The sequence below is a fragment of the Microcaecilia unicolor genome, chromosome 1, assembly GCF_901765095.1.
Source record: "Microcaecilia unicolor chromosome 1, aMicUni1.1, whole genome shotgun sequence".
Lineage (NCBI taxonomy): Eukaryota > Metazoa > Chordata > Amphibia > Gymnophiona > Siphonopidae > Microcaecilia > Microcaecilia unicolor.
The window spans coordinates 719,077,915-719,105,468 of record NC_044031.1 but is presented as its reverse complement, the minus strand read 5'-3'; the positions used below and the strand labels follow the sequence as shown (position 1 = coordinate 719,105,468).

At 42.8% G+C, this 27,554-nt stretch overlaps 1 protein-coding gene across 1 annotated transcript in view; it reads left to right on the top strand.

Annotated features, from left to right (window-relative positions):
* FBN1 (fibrillin 1) overlaps positions 1-27,554 on the top strand; it is a 415,078-nt gene that overhangs the window by 155,960 nt on the left and 231,564 nt on the right. The window contains exons 8-12 of the mRNA XM_030189555.1: positions 6,914-7,039; positions 12,294-12,419; positions 13,316-13,474; positions 22,952-23,140; positions 23,310-23,465. Coding sequence (XP_030045415.1) covers positions 6,914-7,039; positions 12,294-12,419; positions 13,316-13,474; positions 22,952-23,140; positions 23,310-23,465 — 756 coding nt within the window. The remainder of the gene's footprint in view (positions 1-6,913; positions 7,040-12,293; positions 12,420-13,315; positions 13,475-22,951; positions 23,141-23,309; positions 23,466-27,554) is intronic.

Here is a 27,554-nt window from a genome sequence, read left to right as displayed (position 1 = left end):
CGTTTAATGCAGATGACAACACTTACTGCAAAGCATGTTAAAGTGTTTTTGGTAAGTAACTTGCTTGCATGTGCTAACTGTGCGGTATTTATATTCTGGAGGGGGAGTGTTAGGGACAGAGAAAGGGTGAGGTCGCATTATCAACTAGCCCATTCTGATTATCGCTCACTAACTGGTTAGCATTTCCATAATGCGTGAGCTCTTAGGGGTCCTTTTACTAAAGGGCGGTAGGGCTACCGCCGAATTGGCATGTGGCAAATCGGGCCTACTGCCAGGCTACCGCAGGAGCCCAGAAGTAGTTCCAGCCAGTGCTGCGTGCCAACCCTGGCACTAAAAAAAATGCATTTTAATTTTCTAGCACTGGGGACTTATCTGGCGGTAATCGGGCAGTCCCACATTCTGCCCGGTTACCGCCAGGTGAGCGCAAGAGCCCCTACTGACTCCTCAATGGGTGGTGGTAAGGGCTGCTTCTGGAAATGGCCATGCGACAAATGGTTCATGTACCACAGGGCTATTTCCCTAAAAAAAAACAACCTTTTACCCGCTGCAATAAAAAGGAGCCTCGGCGAATCCATGTGCTGATGCTACTGTAGGGCCCCTTTTTCCGCAACTTGGTAGAAGTAGCTCTTAGTGCCTTCTAAATAGGGGTGGTAAGTACTCCCCCATCAATTCTTTTCAGGTTATGTGCACTAATACAAATATTAGCATATAATGTGAAAGTGATATCCTGGAAATTGCCCTAAATGGACTTAGCGCTTAGGAAAGTCCCACATTTGCATGCGCTAAGCTCATTTATTAGTGCACTTTAGTAGACATATCCTTATGAATTAAATAGTTCCATGCATGTCTAAATGCACCCTGCAGATTGGGATCAAATTCTTATAAGGAAAGCACACTAAACCAGCCAAATTTTGCTTTCTTTGTTGTGTAACTTATTTCTAAGGGGGGTCTTTCCTTCCATTGTTCATTCCTTTTCCTACCTCAGTATCTACATTTTATTTATCCAATTAATTTTAAATGCTGTCCAAGCTGCTAAAAATATCAGAGATGTCTGTTCACTTGGCAGGGAAAGTACATGATGGTGCCATGTAAAGCAATGGATGCCTAGAGAAGCTGAGACAGCAGTGCTCCAGTACCATGTGTCCACTCTGTGGCATACCCAATTATTTTTGCACAAATTATTTCTACCACATTTATGTGCTAGGAAAACCTTCTACTCTTTCAAAAGGTTCAAGCTATAACAATGTGCCCACCTGCTTGTGCATTTCTTTGCATGACATTCTGATGTGTGATACAAGCCCTTGAATTTGCCACAAGAATAAAATGATCTGTGCATGCAGACTTAATTGCTTGCAAAACCTGGTAGAAAGTCACAACTTGTGCATGAAATCTGGTGCAATTCGGCACATAGGTCTCTTTGTTTAGAGGGGTGAGAACTGCAGTACATAGGTCTCTTTGTTTGTTTGCTTAGAGGGGTGAGAACTGAACCTAAAATTTATGCACCAACCCCAACCCCAACCCCATCTAACAACCCCATCCTGATGCCTTATGGGCCCTGCAGCCCTGATTTCAGTAGGTAGAATCAGGGACTTTGAATCCCACACTGCTTTGGGACACACGGTCAGAAACAGGACTGATGTAAAAGTCTCTCTTCTGGAACTGGGTATCTTGGCAGCTTTGCAGGGAAAATGAAATCTAGATCACTAGATTAAATAACAGATTTGCATTCTTGAATTTCAACCCCATGTTACATGTTACTGCCCCATGTTACAGATACAGGAATAGACCTTGAGATGCAGCTCCTGAATTATCTTCAGAGAGTTTGATGTTTATTGTACTTTACATTCTAATTTTCATTCAGCCGCACAATGGAACAATTTAGGCATTGGCATTTACACTGTTTTACTTGGAGTAACTGCCTATGACTAAATTTAATCATACAGATGGGCGCTCAGTGTATTCAATAAACTGCATGGAAATTTAGGCTTTATGCACTTAGGCGAATTTAATTTCGGCACCAAAATTTTAGGCGAGATTTATAGAATCCAGTTCTTAATGTCTTCTCTTGAGTAGGCGGTAAGTGTAGTTGTGTTACAGTGGTGTAGCCAGACCTCGCAGTGGGAGGGGGCCAGAGGCTGAGGTGGGGGGCACAGTTTAGTCTGCCACCCTGCCACCTCACCCCTCCACCACCTCATCTCCCCCAAACGCATTGCTGCACCCCACAACAGCAAATACCTTTGATGGCGGTGGTCCCCAACCCCCGCCAGCCGAAGCCTTCTTCGGCACCGGTCTCCTTGCCTCCCCCCACCGCTCCCCCTGCCGCACCCCACTGCACCAAATACCTTTGCTGGCGGGGGTCCCCAACCCCTGCCAGCCGAAGCCTTCTTCAGCGCCAATCTCCGGCGTGCCACGTTTGCTGATCTGTGCTTTCTTGAGTCTTGACGTCCTTCACATTCTTTTAAGTGAAACTGAGCATGCTCAGTTTCACTTAAAGGAACGTGCAGGACGTCAGGACGTCAGGAGGAAGAAAGCACAGATAAGTGAATGTGGTACACCTGCACGTTCCTTTAAGTAAAACTGAGCATGCTCAGTTTCACTTAAAGGAACGTCCAGGACATTAGGAGACCGACGCTGAAGAAGGCTTCGGCTGGCAGGGGTTGGGGACCCACACCAGCAAAACCAGGGGCTCTGACTAAATATGGGGGGGGGCCCAGGCCTTCGTGGCCCCACCTAGTTATGTCCCTGCTGTGCTAACTGCACAAGGAATAGCATGCGGTAAGACCTGTGCACTAAGGACTAAATTCAGTAAACGATGCCCAAATTTGGGCACCAAAAAAGAAAAAATCTGCGTAGCATGCTGTTCTATAAATGTTGCTTCGAGTTACTTGCCATTTATAGAATAACACTTAGAGAGAATTTGTGTGCAAACTTTGGGTATGAGGAATTACACCAGCTGAAACCTGGTGTGAATACTGGTGTGTAAATTAGGTGCCAATCCCTGGTATTCTTAATACTGTGTACATCTTTAGTGAACACCCCTGACCTGCCCATGTTCCTCCCATGGCCACGCCCCCTTTTGAATTGCACGTTATAAGATTTGTGAGCAGATCTTTATAGAATAGCACTTAACAAAGTGCTCACGCAAATCAAAATCACGCAAATTTTTTATCTTTCATATCTAATTTAAGTGATATTTTCATGTACCACTCCTTTGTATTATCATTCCATTAATGGTGATCACCATTGCGGCGTAATGTAAGCCACATTGAGCCTGGAAATAGGTGGGAAAATGTGGGATACAAATGCAGCAAATAAATAAATAATTGTTGCCAATTAATGTTAATCATTGATAGTTAGTGCCCACTTATTGGCAGTAATTGGTTCATTAGCCAATTTAGTTGCAGGCACATCCCAGGACTGAGCACAATTTTGTGCACATAGATTTGGACGCCATTTGCAGAACTGTTCTTCATATGCAGTCTGTGCCCATATTCTGCCAATAAGCCACCCAGTTTCTTTCCCCTAACAAAGCCTCCAGTTAACACGCGAATTAGGGTGTGTTATTACTACACAAGCACGGTGACTGTCATCACAGTGGCACGACACTTAGTGCAAGCTAATGAGAGAGTTAACTGCATGCCATACTTTAGTAAAAGAGCCCCTTAGTTTTAGCTTAAATTGGTTGTTTCTAGATTGAAGTGTTGTGGCAAATCTCATGAACTTAAATTTTACAGAGTTTACAAAAGTCGGTCGTGTCGTTACTTTTCTGTAATGTAGGGTGCCTAACTCCCATACTAAGCTGCAGTACAAGGGGGCCTGCACTAGCGTCAGCACATGCTTCTGATGTGCCCTGAGGCCCTCTTTTACCACAGCAGGTAAAAAGCTGTCTTTTTTTTTTATAGAAAAGAAACGGCTGTGCGAAAAGTGAACCACTTGCCACGCAGCCATTTCTGGGGGGAGCACTTACTGCTACCCATTGAGGTGTGTGATGTGCGGTGCTGCCTAATTAATGCCGGGTAAGCACTGTTGCTACAAAAATAGAAACTATTTTTGTAGCGCTGGAAATGGTGTGTGCTGGCTGTGGGATCTACTGCCTGCTCCTGCAGCAGCTCCGGATTGGCATGCGGCAAGCCTGTTGCCAAGTGCCAACCCTTTAGTAAAAGGGACCCATAGTGCGCAACGCAAAAGAGAGGTCACGGTTATGGGGGGGGGGGGGGGGGGGGCATGGGCGTGTCAGTTGCATTCCAAAAAATTACATCCGTTCACGTGCCCAACCTGGGCACCAGCATTTATACCAGGTTTCGGAAGGCGTAAGTCTGCACCCTTTGTAGACTAGCTCTTAGCACCAGTCTTTTCTGGCATCCATTTCTGAGCACCATTTATAGAATTCAGCCTTTACTGTCTCCTATCTAGGAGGTGATAAGTGCATCCATGCGTTCTGTACCAGTGATAGCATTTGGTAGGTTATCATACACTAAGGGGGTCAATTCTATATATGGTGCTGAAAAAATTGGCGCCGAAAAAAGTGCTATTCTATAAGCCGAGCTTAAAGTTAGGCACAGTTTATAGGAATAGTGCTTATGCCTGGGAATCGTGCCTAACTTTAGGAGTGGCCATTTACACCAACTGAAACATGTTGCAAATGTACACGCCTAAATTGGGTGCGTAATCCCCCTTATTCTATAACAATGCACATAAATGCTAGGAATGCCCTGTTCTGCTCATGACCCTCCCATTTCCACACACCTTAATTTATACATGTAAATTCCAATTAATTCTAATTAGTGCCAGTAATTGCTTGTTATTAGTGCTAATTAGCTCATTATTCAATTAAATTGTTCATGCAATAATTTGCATGCACTATTTTTGGCCACGTTTATAGAATTAGGGGGTAAATGCAAAGTACGGTGGATGCTCAAGTTCACCCATGACCTGCCCCTTCCTGTCCCATGAAAAGTCATGCTGTGAGCATATGATTTAGCTCACACTGTCATACCAGCACAGCAACGATTACTGTGGTCATACGCTAAGACAGTGGTTATCAAACCTGGTCCTGGAGGCACACCAGCCAGTCAAGTTTTCAGGATATCCACAATGAATATTTATGAGAGACATTTGCATTCAGTGGAGGCAGTGCAAGCAAATCTCTCTCATGAATATTCATTGTGGATATCATGAAAACCTGACTGGCTGGGGTGCCTCCAGGACCAGGTTTAGGAACCACAGTGCTAAGAGTTACAGCTGATTCATATAGTACACTTAGAGAACAACTCATATAGGGGACCTTATTACTAAAGCGCACTGAGCAGTTAACGTGCAAATTAGTGAGTGTTAACTGTTTCGCACAATCATGGCAACTGTTACCGCATTGGTTTAGAAATTAACTGTGCAAATTCATGCATTAACAGCATTTTGTGTTAGGGGGCAGTACCTAGACAAGACTTGGACAGAGATGGGCATGGAGAGCAAACTGCAGGTAGCATAGATCACGTACCTCATGCTAATCTGCATTTGTGCAGTTAGCACGGGTCCACTTAGCACCTCCTAAATAGGAGGGTCTAAGTGCATATGCACTGATTGCGAGCAGTGTACCACACACTTATAGACGTTTTAATACGGGATCTGCAAATGAATTGCTGGGCACATTCCCCAATTGTTGCCTTCTTAGGTATGTACTTAATTCATGTTAAATTCTTGTATTAAGTTATGTTAACTGTGAATCTAACACATTTTAGTAAGAGGGCCCCATAATTTTGAAAGTGCAAAACCACTTGGGCTATTGCCTCCCCTGCTGTAAGCCCACCTCTGAGTTTGCCTCCATTTTTTCCCAGAAGTATGTGCTTTGTTCATTCTTTCAGTCATCCAGTTTACCCACATAATTGGTTTTTGCTAATTGCCCTCTTTATGACATTTTCTTCTAAATGTAAGGAAAAACAGAGCACAGTGGTAAGAGAGGTTTTGAGGATAAGGGTAGAACAAATGAACATTTGGTTAATCATATGAAACAAAAATCCAATGAGGGAAAACACAAGAAAATGGACAGCAAGTGATCAACTTTTTAGGCTTCCAAAAAGAAAGAGGAAGCTGGTATAAAGCGGCTGTAGTTAAAACCACAACAGCATTAGACTTTTCTGAAATGGTAGAGTGTCATCACGTGGCCATAGCTACAACTCAAACATCAGGAGTACAGTTGGAGTAGGCTTCCATGACGGGGCCATTGTTACAACCATAACTGCAGAGGTACAGTGGTTTGGGGCTTCCAAGATGGCTGGGTAAGTTTTGGCTCACACCTTTTTCAATAGTAGCTCAAGGTGAGTTACATTCAGGTACACTAGCTATTTCCCTGTCCCTGGAGGGCTCACAATCTAATTTTGTACCTGGGGCAATGGAGGGTTAAGTGACTTGCCCAAAATCAAAAGGAGAAGCAGTGGGATTTGATCCAGGCACTTTTAGATATCAAGACCAGTGCTCTCACCACTAGGCCACTCCTCCACAGAGGACAGATACAGAAGGAAATGGTGAGACCAAGGTTAAACAATTGGGAAGAGAGGAGCAGGAGTCAAGTAAAAGAATTTCTATCTATACTCATCTACCCAAGTGGTAGGAAACCAGAGACAACTGGGTAGACTGAAACAGCCAACTAGACATTATTTGACTCATTAACTATGTTACTAACCTCTAATTAATTTCTCATGGTGATGTGTCTAAACACTCATTATTTTATAATTTGTTAACAAAGAAGTGACTCTTGTCCTAAAAACAGATCTTTGTAATTAATTCATAATTTAGGCAAACACATTTTCTCTAAAATAGATTTCATAAACAAAGACTTTGATTTCCTTGTGATGGATAAATTACGGTTCTTTTAAGATCATGATTAAATATGAAATTTTCAAACCTTTCTATATGACAGATGTGGATGAATGCCAAGCTATCCCCGGGATGTGTCAAGGAGGGAACTGCATTAATACCGTTGGATCGTTTGAGTGCAAATGCCCAGCTGGACACAAATTTAATGACGTAACACAAAAATGTGAAGGTAAGACCATTGCAAGCATACATCTCTGAAGAATGTCAGAATCAGGTTATAATCTCATGATATATTAACTCGTGTTTTTGGAGTGTTTGATGTTTATTAAAGATGTCTGTGAGGGAGTCTATAGGATGCTGCCTTAATAGCATTCCCTCACAGTGTCAGAGACACCTTAAACTCCATAATCTTGCCCAAGGGGGAAGTTGCATGTGAGGGGTGGAGCAAGAAGGTCATGGTCCAGGAAGTATATAAACTGAGGCCATAGCTAGGTTAAGGTAGGGTTACCATATGTCCGGATTTACCCGGACATGTCCTCTTTTTGAGGGCATGTCCGGGCAACCGGGCGGGTTTTGCCAATCTGCCTGCCCGTCAGCCTGCCCGTTTGTCCAGAAATCCAGACAAACAGTCAGATTGCTAGCCTCCCTTCCCCTTACTTACTACTGCCCTGGTGGTCTAGTGACCTATTCCACCTTTGGTGCAGGAAAGAGCCCCCTCTTTCCTGCCCAGAGCGCTGCCCTGCATGCAACTTTCCTGTTCGTGATCTCGGCGCTGATTCAAAATGGCCGCCAAGAGTTGAAGTGACCTCGCGAGACTTCAACTCTCGGCGGCCATTTTGAATCGGCGCCGAGATCACGAACAGGAAGGATGTATGCAGAGCAGCGCTCCGGGCAGGAAAGAGGGGGCTCTTTCCTGCCCTGAAGTGGTCACTAGACCACCAGGACAGTAGTAAGGTGAGGGGAGGAGGGTGACAGGGAGGGGGAGTGGCGCGGTGTGTGACAGGGGGGAGGGGAAATGTGACAGGGGGCGGAGCGAGGGTGTGAAAGGGGGCGGGGCATGAAAGGGGCGGGGCATGCATCCTCCTTTTGGGGGGACAAAATATGGTAACCCTAGGTTAAGGAGGCCCAGAGGGAAGCAGTGATGCCCCAAAGCATGTGCTTCCACCACTTATATGTGAACTGCCACTGTTACAGTCAGGTAGGCCAACTGTTGGGAACCTTAAAAATGTTTGTATTTTGACCTGAATAATTGCTAGAGACTTCCCTGATAACTTTGAAGAGCCAGGCTAAGTTAAGTATAAGCTGAACTGAAAATCCATAAGGTACACAGTGGCCCTGCAGGAGCAGGCCACACAAAAACACTGTTGTATTTACGTATTAGTTTTATGTTGCCTTTTTTTCTCCTACCTGTGAATGGAACAAGACCCCTGACCTACCAGCTTTAGAAAATGCTGTTTCCCTTTACCTGCAACTAATGTGTGGCTCTGTCTTACTTGGGCACCAGGGCTTATTCCCATCTCCACATGCTGTGAGTTTATCTCAGAGGGGGAAGGGAGACATCTTAAGGTTGATAGCGAGTAACATATCAGTTTGCAACACTGTTGGATTTCTAGTTTAAGTATTAGCAATGAATGTGAGTCACATTTTGGTTGCAGCATAGTCACATTATGTAACTATGCTGCAACCAAAATTATAAAGCCTCTGTTCCATGGTTGTGTGACTGCTCTGTTCTCCATCCATGCCCACCTGGTTTACACCCCCTAACACAAAGTACCCTTAGCACATGAATTAGCGCATGCTAATTGTAAAACTAACGGAAAAGTAGTCACCTTGTTTGTGCAGTAGAGGTTAATGAGCACCAATTTATACATTAAGGTCTAGTAGATGTTAGTAAAAGGACCCCTAAATATTGATGCTGAAGATTTTTCCAGCATCCTTTGCAGATTTTACGTTCTTTAATCTGACATCCCAGAAAAAATTAGAGGGATGTGTAGCATTTTATGAAACTTTGTAAATTTTGCAGTTGTTTTCCATGATAGGAGGTAAAATTTGGTCCTTGAGAAGCTTCAGGAGTGGGTTACATTAAGTGCAAATCCGTGGCAAAAGAGGGAGTTGAGGGAAAGCCAAGTGTTGCCTGTGACTTACAAAAATGTTCTTCACCTTTGGTGTAATTGTTAGAGTATGGTACACCGAAACACAAATATCCATGAAATATCTTTTTTTATAAGATCTGTGGCTCCAGCAATGACAATCCTGTTTATCTTAACCTCAGCACTAATATAAATGGTAGAATACTGTTTAATTTAGGATCAACTCAGAAATAAAGAGAAGGGATGTTGCTTTCATATTGGTTAGATATTCCATAAACAGTGGCGACAGTGACCTTCAAGGAAACTGTTGAAGCTGAGTCAGAAGATACCTGAATTTGAGCCACTAACACTGGGAGGTTTTTTTAAGCTCTTAATGTAGGGGTAACTATTCAAACCAAATATGAATTTCTAGATGACCCTCAAAATCCAGAGCCGAATTAACCATTAGCAAACTAGGTGGCTACCTATAACAGCAGCTTCTGGGGGCTGGGGGCGAAGAGCAGCCACAGTGAAAGCAAAATATAAGATCGTGACCAGCCACACAACTCAGAGAACTGCCAACATGCCTTTTACCTGCAAAGAAGATGGGTAATTTTCAAATAGCCCGTTTATTTGGATAGATGACTGTTTACCCAGATAAGGGGGGAGGGATTGTAACTAAGATACGGTAAAAGTAGACTTTTTTTTTTACTGTACCTTAATTACCACAGGAGTGACTAACTTGTGGTAGCTCAGTACTGCACGTTAGTCACTCTCACAGTACAAGAATATCACTACATGTGATCAACCTCACAAGGTGTGTTATTTGTCTGGCCTGGGCACATTGGACCAGAAAGCTGCAGTCTGATGCTCCCAACTGCTTATTAAAAAGGCCAGGCTGTAGTATTGTCTTCCCCCAAATGTCCCTCACTTGAGACTCCTAAGACCTCCACCAACTGAGACCTTCTGATGTCTTCCCAATTGAGACTCCTCTGATGGCCCCCCAGCTAAAAAAAAACCCCAATGGCCCTGCAACTGAGGTTCTCTCAAACTTTCCCCTGCCCCAATTACCCTCACCCTACTGTAGCCCCTCCCCCAATGCCTATCTGCCAAATCTTGGGGGAGGCAATCTTGGGGTCAGGGCAGGATCAATTCTCAGTCACTCCTGCCCCCTACCAGGACTTGGTTCAAAATAGAACTGGCAACCTCTAGTGCAGAGGTTTTCAACTCAGTCCTCGGGGCACACCCAGCCCAAAAGGTAGGAGACATCCAGTCTACCTACACTGACATCACCAACAGATTAGACTTGTAATATCTCCAGGGGCCTTTGTCTAGCACTCTGGGTAGGCCCTGAAGCCTCAGTTAGGATAACATTAAGGTTAAAGAAAACAAAATAGATAAATGCAGCAAAAACTAGTTAAAACAAAGTGGGGAAAATTCTATATATGTCACCTTAAAATCGGTGCTGTAAAATCAGTCAGTTAGTGTAATTCTATAAACAACGCCTAAAGTTAGGTGTAGTTTATAAACTATGCCATTCCTGTGACTAAAATGTAGGCACACCCATTTAGGCCACCTAAAAACAGGCCTAAATACCTGCGCCTAAGTTAGGCACAGATCGAGTGTATTCTATAGTAGTTTGCATCGTTTTTTGAAATACCCACAACCCGCCTATTCCATGCCCCTGGCCATGCCCCTTTTCAACTGTGTGCATTAGAATTTACGTGCACCGCATTATGGTATACACCTAGAAAGTTGTGCATCTAAATTCTAATTAAAGCCAATTAGTGCTGCTAATTGCTTGTTAAGTATCAATTATCAGTGCTGAATGGGTTAATCAATTAAGTTGTGCACGCACACACCTTATGGCACCATTTATAGAATTTGGGGGAATATAAATAAATAAATGAGGCAAACAATAAAACACAAACACTGAGAAGTTCAAATTGGTATAACCAGTAAAACAATGAGGATGACTTACTCAGCTGGTGTGAAACTACAAACTTCACCAAAGATGATTATAATAATAATAATAATAATAAAGGAGTAAAATATCATTAAATTAGAATCACTTAAAGAAAGTATTCATTATATAAAAAGTGGTGGTGCCACTGAAGCCGCCTCCTCATATAACACAGATTTTTAAAAAAAGGGACAATAGATCTATGTCTCTTCCTGGGTCTATTTGAAACCATAAAAACAAACTTGCTGTGACAGCCTTTTTTAAGAGCTGTTTTTATTAAGTTTTCATAATTTTGATGTCATGGAGTCAGCCTTTGTGCCTATTTGGAGGAATTTACACACATTTTTTTTTAATCTCATTTTTATTTTTTCAAAGGCTGTTCATGCATATGCACATGTCTGCAACATTCAAGGTAGGCTGTCACAGCAAGTTTGATTTTATGGTTTCAAACAGACCCATGAAGAGACACGTGTAAGCTTTATGTGAGATGGTCCAAAGGATACATTAGCGTATGATCAAACATTTGCACACCAATGTTAACAACGGGGTAAATAGCAGTGTGTTGACCTGACCATGGGATCAAAGTACAGATAGAGCATCCTTGTGATGAACAGATTGGAACACTAACTGTCCACCAGGTGACCTACAGCAAATTCAGGCAATTTGGTGCTAGACATCTGGACAAGAGATGGTGACCGGTGACCTAACATAGCAGTGATCAGAATTTCCTTTATGATAGTGATAAGCTCGATCTGTTCTTGATCACAGGCAAAAGCCCAGGAAATATTTTTTCCCAACCTATATTCCTCATGTGCTAAGGTCACAATGTTCTGTTCTATAATGGGTGATATAAGAGCAAAGGTATCTAAAATTACAGTGGACAGTTTGGAGGACGCCTCATTAATAATATGTTGTGAGGTAAAACCATCAGAAGCATGTTGAGATGTGGATCTCATCTTATTATGGAGCACCTCCCAATTGCATTAAGGGCACCCAGTTCAATTCCTGTGCCACCTAAAAATGTTATCAAATAATTCATGTTTGTGTCGACATTTCTTGGCTTGGGGGTATAATTGACTGCATGTTAAACCAACCAACTATTGATCATATATATGTGGTTAGCAACAAACTGAGTGGAGGAGTGGCCTAGTGGTTAGGGTGGTGAGCTTTGGTCCTGGGGAACTGAGGAACTGAGTTCAATTCCCCCTTCAGGCACAGGCAGCTCCTTGTGACTCTGGGCAAGTCACTTAACCCTCCATTGCCCCATGTAAGTCGCATTGAGCCTGCCATGAGTGGGAAAGCACAGGGTACAAATGTAACAAAAAAAACTGAGAACAATATTCTTGACTAATTAGTTTGTAGATGACTTTTTCTCTACTATATTGACATTTCTCTGAATTGCTGCCATAGTCACTGGTAAACTGACTAAAGGAGTCCATCTTTTATTGTAGATATTGATGAGTGCGTTACCATACCTGGCATCTGTGACACAGGGGAATGCTCCAACACAGTTGGGAGTTATTTTTGCAGGTGTCCTCTTGGATATTCTACAGCGGCAGATGGCTCAAGATGTATCGGTAAGTTGTGAAACCACATATTGGCAAAATGGGAAACTCAAAAATATTGCAAAGAGTAGGTGTCAAAAATAAAAAAATAAATAAATGGCATGATACTATTTCTAATAAAAACTTGACAATGGCCTTATTAAGAGGTCCTGTTAGTAAACTGTCTTAAGCACCAATGCTCGCTTAGGGCCTGATTCTATGTATGGTGCCTAAAATTAATGCGCAATTGACAATCATGCCTAAGCGTATTCTAAATAACGCACTTAGACCTATGCACGGTATTTAGAATATGCTTAGACGTAGTTTTATATGACTAAGTCTATGTGTGTCCATTTACGCCAATGAAAAGCTGGCGTAAATCCCTGCGAGTAGACTTGTGCGCACTGGCCCATATTTTATAACAACGCGTGTAGATTTTGGAAAGCCCATGAAATGGTTTCCACATTGAATGGAACATTTTCTTTGCTGTATTTTTCGCATGGCTTTCTAGTGTGAGATTTCGGTCAGTTGTAACTCCGAGAATTTTCAGGCTTTCTGAAACAGGGAGGGTGTAGTCTGGGGTGTTTCTAGTGGTGGGTTTAAATGCTGTTATCAGTGCTCATTAGCTTGTTAAGCCAATTAAGTTACGCACTGTGTTATAAAATCCACGCAAATTTCAGCACCTAAGTCTAAGCGCACTATATAGAATCTTGGGATATATTTAGAATCTAGTCCACTGTGCCTTAAATTTTGCTGTTAAGGTGCAGTAAGTGCAAAAACATAAAGCACTTTAATAAAAGAGCCTCCCCCCTCAAGATTTTAGGAATTGAGATTTGTAGGAAAAAGAATTCATTATGGAAGTCCTCATGCCAGACGATTATTAGACCTTTATTTTCATACGCTAAATCTATCTTTCTGTCTTTTTTTAGATGTACGTCCAGGGTATTGTTTCACCTCACTGACAAATGGTCGATGTAGCAATCAACAACAACTGCTCATATCCAAAAGTCTGTGTTGCTGTGACACTGGACGTTGCTGGTCTTCTGCATCAACCGCTGCTCCAGAAATGTGTCCCATTCGAGGAACTGGTATGGTTGTTCGTAGGTGATAAAATTTAAATATTTGAGGAGAGCATATATTGTCATAGAAGCCAGCTCTGTGAGTGCAGTGGGTGCTGAGCACCCCCCAAAATTAAGGAAGCTCCTTCACCGTATCCAGGGAGGGATAATTTTGTGATGTGTTTAGCATCCCTAATCATTTTGAAAAGTTGGCACCCATGTATATAGTGGAGTGCTCTCTGACAATCAGATTGTGGTTTAAATATTTTGAAAACCACTGAAGAACACAAGAATAAATATGTCACATGAAGGAATGGTTATCTGTCAGTAGAACTGCACCACTGCAACCTCTGCAAAGTAAAAAATCAGAAAAAAAATTAAGGTCCTTTATGCTCTTCCTAGTTTTATAACTTTAGCTCCTGAGGGGTAATTCTGTAAGATGCCATCTAGTTATAAGCTGCAGGAAAGTGCTTGTGATATTCTAGTCATTTATATGTACAAATAGCTACTTACATGCATAGATTACTTCTTATGGAATACTAACTAATGGAAAAGTATGCATGCTTTGATGATGTATACTTTGCTGGTGTGTGTGTGCATGGGTGGAATTTGGGCATAGAGTGGGCAGAATGCACAGGTACATGTGTAAATTACAGAATTCTATCATTTATGCACGTACATGCTAAAATCTAACATGGACATTTATACCAGCTATATAGATGGTGTAAGGGATCATATGTTAATGTATGTGTGTCCTCTGCCACTTACCACTGTTCCCTCTAAGCTGAGTCCTCCACCTACGGTTCTGCCAGTGGGGGGTGCTGTTTCACTATCACATTTTCAGCAGTGAGGGAAAGTCAAACTCTGTAGGACTCCAGGGAACTTGCCTATCACAATACTGAAACACCATCTCCTACTGGCAGTAGTGCAGTAATGCAGTTGGAGGACTCCCACTTAGCTTAGAGGGAACAGTGCCACTTACATTATTATTCTTTAAAGAAAAGTAGGTGCCTAGTTTTCTTTACATTATAGGCTTAAAATAGGTGCAGTAGCTAGTGCTGTCATAGAATTATCCTCCACATGTCTAAGACCATATAAACCAATGAAGAAAAGTATAATGTAGACAACTCATAATTCATTCAGAGGGCAAGACCAATGTGACATGGAGGGCAACAGATTCTCAAACCTCAGGGATTAATATTCAAAGTGATTTAACTGGCCAGAAATGACTCCTAGCCAGTTAAATCACTTGGTCGAGGCAGAACATGGAAGAAGGATCCAACTGAAAATTATAGGAAACTGCATAAGGAATGGCAACTCAAATACAAAGCGCTGATAAGGAAGTCAAAGAGAGACTTTGAAAATAAGATTGTGTTGGAGGCAAAAACATATAGTAAAAACTTTTTGGGGTGTATTAAAAGCAAGAAGCCGTTAAAAGAATCGGTTGGATCGCTAGATGTCCAAGGGGTAAAAGGGGCATTCAAGAAAGACCAGGCCATAGCGGAGGGATTCAATGAATTCTTTGCTTCGGTCTTCACCAAGGAAGATGTGGGAGAGATTGCAGTGCCAGAAATAGTATTCAATGCTGGCGAGTCAGAGAAACTGAATCAAATCTCTGTAAACCTGGAAGATGTAATGGGGCAATTTGACAAGTTGAAGAGTAGCAAATCTCCAGGACTGGATAGTACATATCCCAGAATATTGATAGAATTGAAAAATGAACTTGCAGAACTATTGTTAGTAATATGCAATTTATCTTTAAAATCAAGCATGGTACCAGAAGATTGGAGGGTGATCAATGTAATGCCAATTTTTAAAAAGGGTTGCAGAGGTGATCCGGGAAATTATAGACCGGTGAGTCTGAAGTCGGTGCCGGGCAAAATGGTAGACACTATTATAAAAAACAAAATTACAGAGCATATTCAAAAGCATGATTAATGAGACAAATCCAACATGGATTTAGTGAAGGGAAATCTTGTCTCACCAGTCTACTACATTTCTTTGAAATGAGCCGGTATATATTGTGTATCTGGATTTTAAAAAGGCGTTTGGCAAAGTACCTCATGAAAGTCTCCAGAGGAAATTGAAAAGTCATGGGATAGGAGGTAGTATTCTATTGTGGATTTAAAACTGGTTTAAGGATAGAAAACAGAGAGTAGGGCTAAATGGTCAGTATCCTCAATGGAGTAGAGAGTGGTGTTCCCCAGGGGTCTGTGTTAGGACTGCTGCTTTTTAACATATTTATAAATGGTCTAGATATGGGAATAACTAGTGAGGTAATTAAACTTGTCGATGACACAAAGTTATTCAAAGTTGTTAAATCACAAGAGGATTGTGAAAAATTGCAAGACGACCTTATGAGACTGGGAGACTAGCCACCTTATAATTGAAAGAGAAAAATGCCTAGATTTCGACCCAAATCGGGAGATAGACGTTTATCTCACAAAAACGAATAAATCGGTATAATGGAAAGCCGATTTTGGACGTTTTCAACTGCACTCCATCGCGGAAGCGTACAAAGTTGACGGGGGCATGTAGGAGGCATGGCGAAGGTGGAACTGGGGCGTGGTTATCGGCCGAGGAGAGATGGACGCCTTTCGCTGATAATGGAAAAAAAGTATGCGTTTGTAGCTAGAATTTAGGACACTTTTCCTGGACCCTGTTTTTTCATGAATAAGGCCCCAAAAAGTGCCCTAAATGACCAGATTACCCCCAGAGGGAATCGGGGATGACCTCCCCTGACTCCCCCAGTGGTCACTAACCCCCTCCCACCACAAAAAATGATGTTTCACAACTTTTTATTTTCACCCTCAAATGTCATACCCACCTCCCTGGCAGCAGTATGCAGGTCCCTGGAGCAGTTGTTAGGGGGTGCAGTGGACTTCAGGCAGGTGGACCCAGGCCCATCCCCCCCTACCTTGTTACAATTGTGCTGCTTAATGCTTAGTCATCCAACCCCCCCAAACCCACTGTACCCACATGTAGGTGCCCCCCCTTCACCCCTTAGGGCTATAGTAATGGTGTAGACTTGTGGGCAGTGGGTTTTGAGGGGGATTTGGGGGGGCTCAACACACAAGGGAAGGGTGCTATGCACCTGGGAGCTCTTTTACCTTTTTTTTTTGTTTTTGTAAAAGTGCCCTCTAGGGTGCCCGGTTGGTGTCCTGGCATGTGAGGGGGACCAGTGCACTACGAATCCTGGCCCTTCCCACGAACAAATGCCTTGGATTTATTCGTTTTTGAGCTGGGCGCTTTCATTTTCCATTATCATTGAAAAACAAAAATGCCCAGCTCACAAATTGTCGAATAAAACATGGACGTCTATTTTTTTCGAAAATGCGGTTCGGTCCGCCCCTTCACGGACCTGTTCTCGGAGATAAACACCCATGAAGATAGACATTTTCATTCAATTATGCCCCTCCACATATCCAAATGGCAGATGATGTTTAATGTGAACAAGTGCAAAGTGATGTATGTGGGGAAAGAGGAACCCAAACTATAGCTACGTGATGCAAGGTTCAGCATTAGGAGTCACCGACCAGGAGAAGGATCTACTAATCATCACTGATGATACTTTGAAACCCTCTGCTCAATGTGCTGTGGCGGCAAAGAAAGCAAATAGAATGTTAGGTATTATTAGGAAAGGAATGGAAAATAAAAACGAGGATGTTATAATGCTTTTGTATTGCTCCATGGTGCGACCACACTGTGAATACTGTGTGCAATTCTGTTCACCGCATCTCAAAAAAGATATCGTTGAATTAGAAAAGTTACAGAGAAGGGCGACGAAAATGATAAAGGGGATGGGATGACTTCCCTATGAGGAAAGACTGAAATGGCTAGGGCTCTTCAGCTTGGAGAAAAGACGGCTGAGGGGAGATATGATGGAGGTTAATAAAATAATAAGTGGAATGGAACGAGTAGACGTGAATTGCTTATTTAAACTTTCCTGCTAGGACTAGGGGGCATGCAATGAAACTACAAAGTAGTAAATTTAAAACGAATCAGAAAATATTTCTTCTCTCAATGTGTAATTAAACTCTGGAATTCTTTGCCAGAGAATGTGGTAAAAGCAGTTAGCTTAGCAGGATTTAAAAAGGTTTGGATAGTTTCCTAAAAGAAAAGTCCATAAGCCATTATTAAAATGGACTTGGGGAAAATCCACTGCTTATTTCTAGGATAAGCAGCTTAAAATATATTGTACTGTTTTGGGATCTTGCCAGGTACTTGTGACCTGGACTGGCCACTGTTGGAAACAAGATACTGGGCTTGATGGACCTTCGGTCTGTCCCAGTATAGCAACACTTATGTACTTATGTAACTGCTCACTTTGTGAGATGCTTAACCGATTAATGCTGCTGAAAATGTCTGCACACAACATGCCAAGTAGTAAAAATCACCAAAACAGCGCCTATAAAGGACAATTACCTACCAATACCAGTGGGATACATCAATACTAGATCAGCGGTAAACAAAACAGACCTTGGCCTTGTATATCTCAAAGACCTTGGCCTTGTACATCTCAATGAAATATGGATTCATAACAAAGAAGACCCCATAATCCAGGACCTATGTCCTCCCAGTTATAAAATATTACATTGAACCAGAAATGGAAAGAAATGTGCTGGCATCGATCTGATCTACAGATCTTTTTAAACAGTGGAAACCATTGTGGAATCCATAACACCACAACTAGAAATAGCGTTGATTGGATCACTGACAATACCCTACACAACCACCTGTGCTGCATATTATTTTCCAGGCCCCCAGGAAACTGAAAAGCAGCTGAAACTAACTTCATGGACTTCACCTCACACACATGCATATCCAACTCCAATGCGATGGTTATAGGAGATATTAATCTACACCTAGAAGACCAAAGTACAAATAACACCAAAAATTGCTACAAATTTCTTCAACTATGGGACTTCCAAAGACCATCAGTAACCTCAACCCAAGTCAAAGGCCATGCCCTAGACCTACTCGCATACAGATTCTCACTCCCTGGTCCGAGCACTTTAAACTTAACTCTGTACTGGAAAGAACATGGGACCCCGCAACCTCAGACAATAACACCATACAAATCGTGAGGTAAAGTTGATCCAACTAAATTTTGGACAGCTTTATATGAAAATCAATGGTCCCCAAGAACTGACTTAGAAGAATTCCTACCAAATTGGAGTAGAGGATGGCCAATAGACACTCCAACACAGAAAATGGTGCTTAAAAGATGCTTTATTCACTACTTGTACAGAAGGACCCACTGCTTGTACAGAAGGACCTGACATGGTGCGTGTTTTGGCCTAGTCAAATGCCTGCCTCAGGGTTCACAATGATGTTCACACAGATAGTGAATTGATAAGACTGTCCAAAGTGCACCGTTTGGAAAAAAAAGTCCAAACACCTAGCATTGAGCTGACACTTTCAGGTAACGCTGGGTGTTTGGACTTTTTCCAAATGGTGCTCTTTAGACAGTCTTATCAATTCACTGTCTGTGTGAACATCATTGTGACCCCTGAGGCAGGCATTTGATTATGCCAAAACACAGACCGTGTCGGGTCCTTCTGTACAAGTGCAAGTGCAAAGTGATGCATGTGGGAAAGAGGAACCCGAACTATAACTATGTAATGCAAGGTTCCATGTTAGGAGTCACCGACCAAGAAAGTGATCTCAGCATTGTTGTTGATGATAAGTTGAAACCCTCTGCCCAGTGTGTTGCAGCGGCTAAGAAAGCAAATAGAATGTTAGGCATTATTAGGAATGGAATTGAAAACAAAAGTGAGGACGTTATAATGCCTTTGTATCGGTCCATGATGCGACTGCACCTCGAATATTGTGTTCAATTCTGGTCCAGCATCTAAAAAAGATATGGTGGAATTAGAAAAGGTACAGAGAAGGGTGACAAAAATGTAAAGGAGATGGGATGACTTCCCTATGAGGAAAGGCTGAAGCTTGTAGGGCTCTTCAGCTTGGAGAAAAGATGGCTGAGGGTAGATATGATAGTGGTCTATAAAATAATGAATGGAGTGGAACTGTTGGACGTGAATCATTTGTTTACTGTTTCCAAAAATACTAGGACTAGGGGGCATGCGATGAAGCTACAAAGTAGGAAATTTAATACAAATCAGAGAAAATGTTTCTTCATTCAACGTGTAAATAAACTCTGGAATTCGTTACAAGAGAATGTGGTAAAAATGGTTAGCTTAGCGGAGTTTTAAAAAGATCTGGACGGCTTCCTAAAAGAAAAGTCCATAGACCGTTATTAAATTGACTTGGGGAAAATCCACTGCTTATTTCTGGGATAAACAACATAAAATGTATTGAACTTTTTTGGGTTCTTGCCAGGTATTTGTGACCTGGATTGGCCACTGTTGGAAACAGGATGCTGGGCTTGATGGACCTTTGGTCTGTCCCAGTGTGGTAATACTTATGTAGTTATGTACAAGCGGTAGGTCCTTCTGTACAAGCAGTGAATAAAGCATCTTTTAAGCACCATTTCTTGTGTTGGAGTGTCTGTTGGCCATCCTCTACTCCTACTCCGATTTGGTTGGACTTTCTACGTGGAGGTTTTCCCTGTTTGCTGTTTCAGAAGAATTCCTATCAGATTGGGACAGAAGAAGCACAATCCTACAACATAAACTAGAACCCATGAAAACTAAATACGGAAAAAAATCAGAAATCAATCCCTTGGTACGATGAGGGCCTGAAAGCATTAAAATCACATTACAGAAGACAAGAACGTACCTGGCTGAAAAACAAGAATGAAACCAACAGAACCACATGGAGGGAAGAACGAAACAGATAAAAAATCAAAATAAGACAGGCTAAAACAAATTTCTATAAAAAAACAAGTAGGCACAGACTATAGAGACATGAAAAAGTTATAGTCTGGTAAACAACCGCCTAAATACCAAACTGTGGAGGAGTGGCCTAGTGGTTAGGGTGGTGGACTTTGGTCCTGAGGAACTGAGTTTAATTCCCACCTCAGGCACAGGCAGCTCCTTGTGACTCTGGGCAAGTCACTTAACCCTCCATTGCCCCATGTAAGCCATATTGAGCCTGCCATGAGTGGGAAAGTGCGGGGTACAAATGTAACAAAAAAAACCCACTAACAAAAACAAACGATGAACCCCTGTCAGTAAATGAACTGGCCAGACACTTCGAGGAAAAGATCCTCAACCTAAGAAAGAGCTTAACACAAGATGACACCAACCTAGACATATTTATTGATGAAACAGATTATCCTCTTGAAGAAAGAAACTCCAGTGGACAGAACCTGGATGACCTTCCCCCCACTTACAAATGAGGTAGTAGCACAAGAAGTAAGAAAATTATTCAGTGCCCACTGCATGCTAGACGCATGCGCCAATTACATTCCAAAAGCACCTCCTGACTCTCTCCAATACTATTCGATCTAATGATGGCACCCCTTGCTCGATCACTGTCCAGACAAGGCTACAACCCTTTCAAGAAGAATCTGTCAGATATTACCACCAAGGTCTCAGACATCATAAACACCATGGAAACCTGGGCCTCGGCTTTCAAACTAAAATTGAACAGGGAAAAAAACACATTGCCTAATTCTAACATCACCACACAACACAGAACTCTTCACGAACATCAACGCCATGGGAACACCCATACCAATAGCAGACAAACTAAAAATTCTAGCAGTTACCATCGACCACAACCTATCCTTTGATGACCAGGTTACAAACACCACTAAGAAAATGTTCCACATTATGTGGAAACTCAAGCACTTGACTGGTTAAGGGGTCCTTTTACTAAGCCACGTAGACACCTACGTGCATCCAACGTGTGCCTATTTGGAACAGTTGCCCGGGAGGTAATTCCATTTTTTAGGTGCATCCGATATGCACATCAGAAAATATTTTTTATTTTCCAACGCACGGTGCTAACCGGGCGGTAATCTGCAGTGTATGTGCTGACGATTACTGCCCGGATGTCACGATGGTGACTGTTTCCTTCTCTGTGCTCACCTCGCCCTCTGGTGGCCAGAACCAGTGGCTGCTATGGACTGTCACACGTTCCAGACTTCAGCCCAGTCCGGTCCGTATCTTCCAGGCTGCCAGACTTGCTTTTCTTGTTTGTGGGGTGGTTTTGTCTGCCACTGCCGCTCCTCAGCAGTGGTCCAAGGGCTCACGAACCTAGTTTCTGCCTTGAAAACCTAACACCGGATAACGCATGAGAGCTTACTGCTAAGTCAATGGCTGGCAGTAAGCTCTTATAAGTACATAAGTACATAAGTAATGCCATACTGGGAAAGACCAAGGGTCCATCGAGCCCAGCATCCTGTCCACGACAGCAGCCAATCCAGGCCACAGGCACGTGGCAAGCTTCCCAAACGTACAAACATTCTATACATGTTATTCCTGGAATTGTGGATTTTTCCCAAGTCCATTTAGTAGCGGTTTATGGACTTGTCCTTTAGGAAACCGTCCAACCCCTTTTAAAACTCTGCTAAGCTAACCGCCTTCACCACTTTCTCCGGCAACGAATTCCAGAGTTTAATTACGCGTTGGGTGAAGAAAAATTTTCTCCGATTTGTTTTAAATTTACTACACTGTAGTTTCATCGCATGCCCCCTAGTCCTAGTATTTTTGGAAAGCGTGAACAGACACTTCACATCCACCTGTTCCACTCCACTCATTATTTTATATACCTCTATCAAGTCTCCCCTCAGCCGTCTCTTCTCCAAGCTGAATAGCCCTAATCTCCTTAATCTTTCTTCATAGGGAAGTCGTCCCATCCCCGCTATCATTTTAGTCGCCCTTCGCTGCACCTTTTCCAATTCTACTACATCTTTCTTGAGATGCGGTGACCAGAATTGAACACAATACTCAAGGTGCGGTCGCACCATGGAGTGATACAACAGCTCATTGTTGGCCCTACCCTCGCACTGTGTCCCGCCCCCTGATGTAACTTCCTATTTCCTCGAGGGCGGGACACAGTGAGGGAAGGGCCAACGACGAGACAATTTTCATCTTTTACAGTCAGCAGCGCTGCAGATTCGAGGTGCCGGATGCAAGGAGCTCAGCTGGTAGGCAGGTGGGGAGGGGAGTGAAAGGCACTGCGCTGGGGGGTCCACGCCAGGGGGGGTGCCGTGCCATGCTGGGGGGGGGGGCGCCGTGTTGCACTGCACCCAGGGAGGGGGTGCGCTCAGCAGCGATCCGCCCCGGGTGTCAGCCAACCACGGAACGCCACTGCTTTTTAATATTGCTTCTCTCCTACTTATGGGTGACTTCTAATTTATTTTATTTTATTTTATTATTATTTTGATTTGCTTTCTCTTTTTACACAACCATGATCAAAATTAAGTAAGAAGACAGGGGTCTGCAAGAGAGAGTATTCAAGAAGATAGGTGATTTATAATCTACGAAGTTACTGTTATGAATCCTTCATTTTTTAAAGTAGACAACCTCCAAAGTTGCCATTCATTTTGTAATAAAATGGTCATCTCAATTGTATTCTGGACTTTTTTTTTTCCAGATGAATATCGCAAGCTGTGTGTAAGTCTAGTACCAGGAAGACCTGATGGCGTTGTACTGCCTGGTGTTCCTCCTGGTGTTCCTCCTGGTGTCCCTCCAGGTGTTCCTGTTCCTCCTGGGGTTTTTCCTTGGATCCATCCTCAACCACACGTACCAGCTACTTTTCCTTCTCGTGTTCCAACTGGGCCTGGTAATAATGAACCTATTTTCCTTCTTGTATATTAGGAATGATGTAAACAGGGGTTTGCATAATCCTTGTGCTTGTGAAAAAAAACTCACATTTCCATTTCTGTGTTACATATTCAAAAACAGTATTTCAGAAGCTTCCAATGTATTTATGCTCATGCTTTTAATTGCAGTGGTGTTGCCATTTAATTTAACGGACCCCGCGTCAACTGATTATTGCCTCTTGTTTCGAAACCTCTGCCTCAATGGTCGTTGTATTCCAACGCCGGGAAGTTATCGCTGTGAATGCAATAAAGGATTCAAGCTAGATGTCAGAGGAGAATGCATTGGTATGAATTTTATTTTGTCCTTTTTTGCATGTTTTATTTTCCTGGGGAAAGGGCTCTTTGTTTACTGAGGTTGTGAAATGGCACAAGGTTTTAGACTTTCAGAAATAAGCACAGAAGACAGTTTTCAAAAGCTGTTTACCTTGGTCAAACTGACTGTTTGAAAACTGCCAACCCTCAATGTGAATAAAACTGTGAATGTTGTAGAACAATGCATGTAGCTGTATTCGCAGGGTTGGGATAGGGTTAGGCTTGGAGGCAGCAATGTATATAACTTCATTTGTGAAACAGTGCATATTGATTTTTTTCGGGGAAAAAAAGTAGCTGCAGAAAAGCAGGTGCAAACTTTCAGTGTAACATATTTTTCCTTTGAAAACTGGTGCAAAGCCCATGGGTAAAGATACTGAGGACTTCACACCAACATGGGCATTTTTGAAAATTGACTCAATTATATATATACTAGCCGTTGAGCCCGTTAAAACGGGCTAGTATGGTATGAGGTCACCGCTACCGTTCCCTCCCCCCCCCGGAGTCGCCGCAGCCGCCCCCCTCCACCCGGCCCAGGCCCTCTCTTTGCTATTGAACTTACATCGCCGAAACGCAGCACGCAGATCAGCAGAGCTCCCGTCGGCCTTCCTTCTCTGCCTGTGTCCCGCCCTCTTGTGATGTAACGTCAGCGAGGGGGGGACACAGGCAGGGAAGAAAGGCCGACGGGAGTTCAGCTGATCTGCCTGCTGCGTGTCGGCGATGTAAGTTCAATACCGAAGAGAGTGCTCGGGCCGGGTGGAGGGGGGGGGGGGGGGGCGGTGGCGGCGACTCCGGGTGGGGGGAGCGGTAGCGACATCGGCGGTTCCCTCCCTCCCCTTCGCGCAGTTTCCCTCTCTGTCCCGCCCCTGTCATCATGTATTGACGCGGGGGTGGGACAGAGAAGAAAGTCTCTACTGCGCATCTGCGGGTGAGTACAGTCACTCACCATTTATATGTTTGATTGTTTTCTAAGCATAATCAAGCTGCTCGCTATTCTGCATCTGGGCAAAAATAAAACGAAAGAAGTTTACATATAATATTGTGTTTTTTTTTTTTAAACATGCTTTATTAAGGGCCCTGTTTATTAAGCTGCGCTGTAGGCGTGCTAACTTTTCAGCACGCGCTAACATTTAGCGTGCACAAATGATAGAGACACCCATTATATTCCTATGGGTGTCTCTAGCATTAGCGCTTGCTAATTTTTAGCGCGCACTAAAATGTTTGCGTGCCTACAGTGCGGCTTAGTAAACAGGACCCTAAATAACAAATGGTCATGTTTTACATTTGTTTGTTAAAATGAACTGAATATTTAAATAACATCATCAATTTACATTGTAGTGTTGCAGTGTTCCTGTTTTGCTTTGTTAGACCTATGAATAGTTCTAATTCATAAAGGTTAATGGGTGTTTCTTGAATTGCATGGAGCACATACTAGAAGTTGTAATTATCTAGAAAGAGAATAGAATGTAACACTTTTCTGTACAAGAGAAATTGCTTGGATATAATTGTTAAACTTTATTTAAAAAAAAGAAAATACAATGTTAGAACCTGCGAACAGTGAAGTGACAATTCATCTAGAAAGTACTCAAGCTGGCAGGGGTGCCAATAGCCAGGAAAGTCCCCGAGGCAGAGAAGTACATGGGCCCCTATATAGGGGGTCCAGAGCTGGCATAATCTGGCAATGGGTCGATGGGTCATGGGTCCCTATAAGCCAAAAACGTAAAACAACTAACTACTTATGATAATTCAATTTAAACACGTTCTCTTCCCTCGTGGTTTTTCTCTTCATTTTTGTGCCCTGGATTTGTGATGATACATTATCATTGAAGTGGCTGTGGCCTGCAGGTGGCTCAGGACAGAGTGCGCCAAGCCAGCAGTTGCTGGTGCACAGAGCATCATGGATTGACAATAATCAGTTGTATAGGCTGTGTCCATACATGTACAGAATTCACCTAAGGGCCTAGCATTGCACACCGGGCAAGAAAAGACCCCAGCGAGGCTCTGGTCTCAGGTTGGGCCTGCACTGCACATTTTCACATTAAAAAAAAAAATTATAGTTAGGTGTGGCGGACCAGGCCCCTGATGCCTATGGACCTGAGGTCACAGTACCCCGCTGCCCCCCCCCCTACCCGCCCCGTCATCAAGCTGCTAGTAAGGGATGCTGGTGCATTCACCATAATTAAGCCAGATGAAAGGTAGACTAAGCTTTCAGAAAGACTGGCTATAATTATGCCAAGTTCTAATCAAATCAGAGACAAATGAAACCCATTTGTTAAATAAAAATGGAAGTGAAACAAATGCAAGGAAGGTTTTATAATAAATAATTTACATTAAAATAAGTTGGTGAATGATCTCCTTGTATACCTGAGAAAAAAATCACTAACTTAGAACAATTGTAATTAAGCTACTGCCATGTTTTCTTGACTCAACTAATGGCCTTGATCAGCTTGGAGAACTGGCTTCTTGATTAAGGAGCTGTACAGTGTCTCCCAAACCAACTGGAAGACTTAAAGTAGGTTAATAGGACAGGAAGGTGCCTATTTGATAAAGATCCGGCACAAATCCTGCAGAAACCATACTGAGCTTGAAGGTGCAGATATTACGCCGCTCAAGCAGGTGAAAATGTATATGTGCACAACCCCCTGATGTTATAAATGGTGCTCAGATTTGGATGCCTAAATTTGAGTGCACTCCTGAGATTTGCTCGCAACTTAATTGGCTAATGAGCCATTAATGAGCAATAACTGGACACTAACAACAAATTATTGACATTAATTAGCACCAGTTGGGATTTGTGCGCACATCTGGCTGTAATGCTGGACACCCAAATCCCATAGTGCGCAACTCAAAAGGTGGCATGGCCATGGGAAGGGCATAGGCGTGTCAGGGGCATTCCAAAATGTTACCCCCGCTGTTACTGAATGATGGGTCAACATACCCAACTTGGGCACCAGCATTTACACCAGGTTACAGCAAGAGTACATCTGATGCCCAAAGTTAGGGCGTGAGAATTAACACTAAGTGCAATTCTGTAAAGAATGTGTGCCCTTTATAGAGTAGCGCTTGGCACTAGTCATTTCCGGCGCCCATTTTTGGGTACCATTTATAGAATTCCCCCCAAGATGCGTGATCATACATATTTTATAAAAGGCACACAAAAATCCTGGCTCCACTCGCACTCCGCCACAAATCTTCGCCTCAGCATGCCTACTGTAAAACATTCTGGCTTGCACTGCAAGTACTTTTAGGCATGCCTAATTTTATGAGTCCATTCACATGAGTAAATCAGCATTTTAATCTACTGTAGCCCAACTCTCAACAATCTTCATTACCTCAACTTTATTACTCTCCAGACCTCAGCGGCTACTCGTTTCATATGAACACACTCAATCCATGTCTCGCCTGCCTGCTTATTTTTTAATATCTTTTAACAGTGGTTCCCAAACCTGGTCCTGGAGGCAACCCAGCCAGTCAGGTTTTCAGGACATCCACAATGAATATTCATGAGAGAGATTTGCATGCACTGCCTTCATTGCATGCAAATCTCTTTCATAAATATTCATTGTGGATATCCTGAAAACGTGACCGACTGAGGTGCCTCCAGGACCAGGTTTGGGAACCACTGTCTTTTAAGATAAAATTTCTTAGATAACTTAGGGCCCCTGTTACAAAGGCACACTAGCATTTTTAGCGTGCACTAAATGCTAAGATACCCATTATATCCCTCTGGGTGTCTTAGCGTTTAGCGCACACTAATTTTTAGCGTGTGCTAAAAATGCTATCACGCCTTTGTAAAAGACCGGAATTTTCATAGTTATTGATTTTGCTGGAATCAGATACAAATATATATATTTGCAAAGACTTCTTTTTTTACAAGTATGTCAAGAGGACCCACTGCCAACATGGGCCATGTTTCATCTCTGGCTTCATCAGGGCGTGGTCCTATGTTTACTCAATGTCTGCCATATTGTTTAAGGGGCCCTTTTACTAAGCTGTGGTAAAAAGCCGAAAAAAGAAATGGCCGTGCAGTAAAGTTCACACTTGCCATGCGGCCATTTCAGGAGG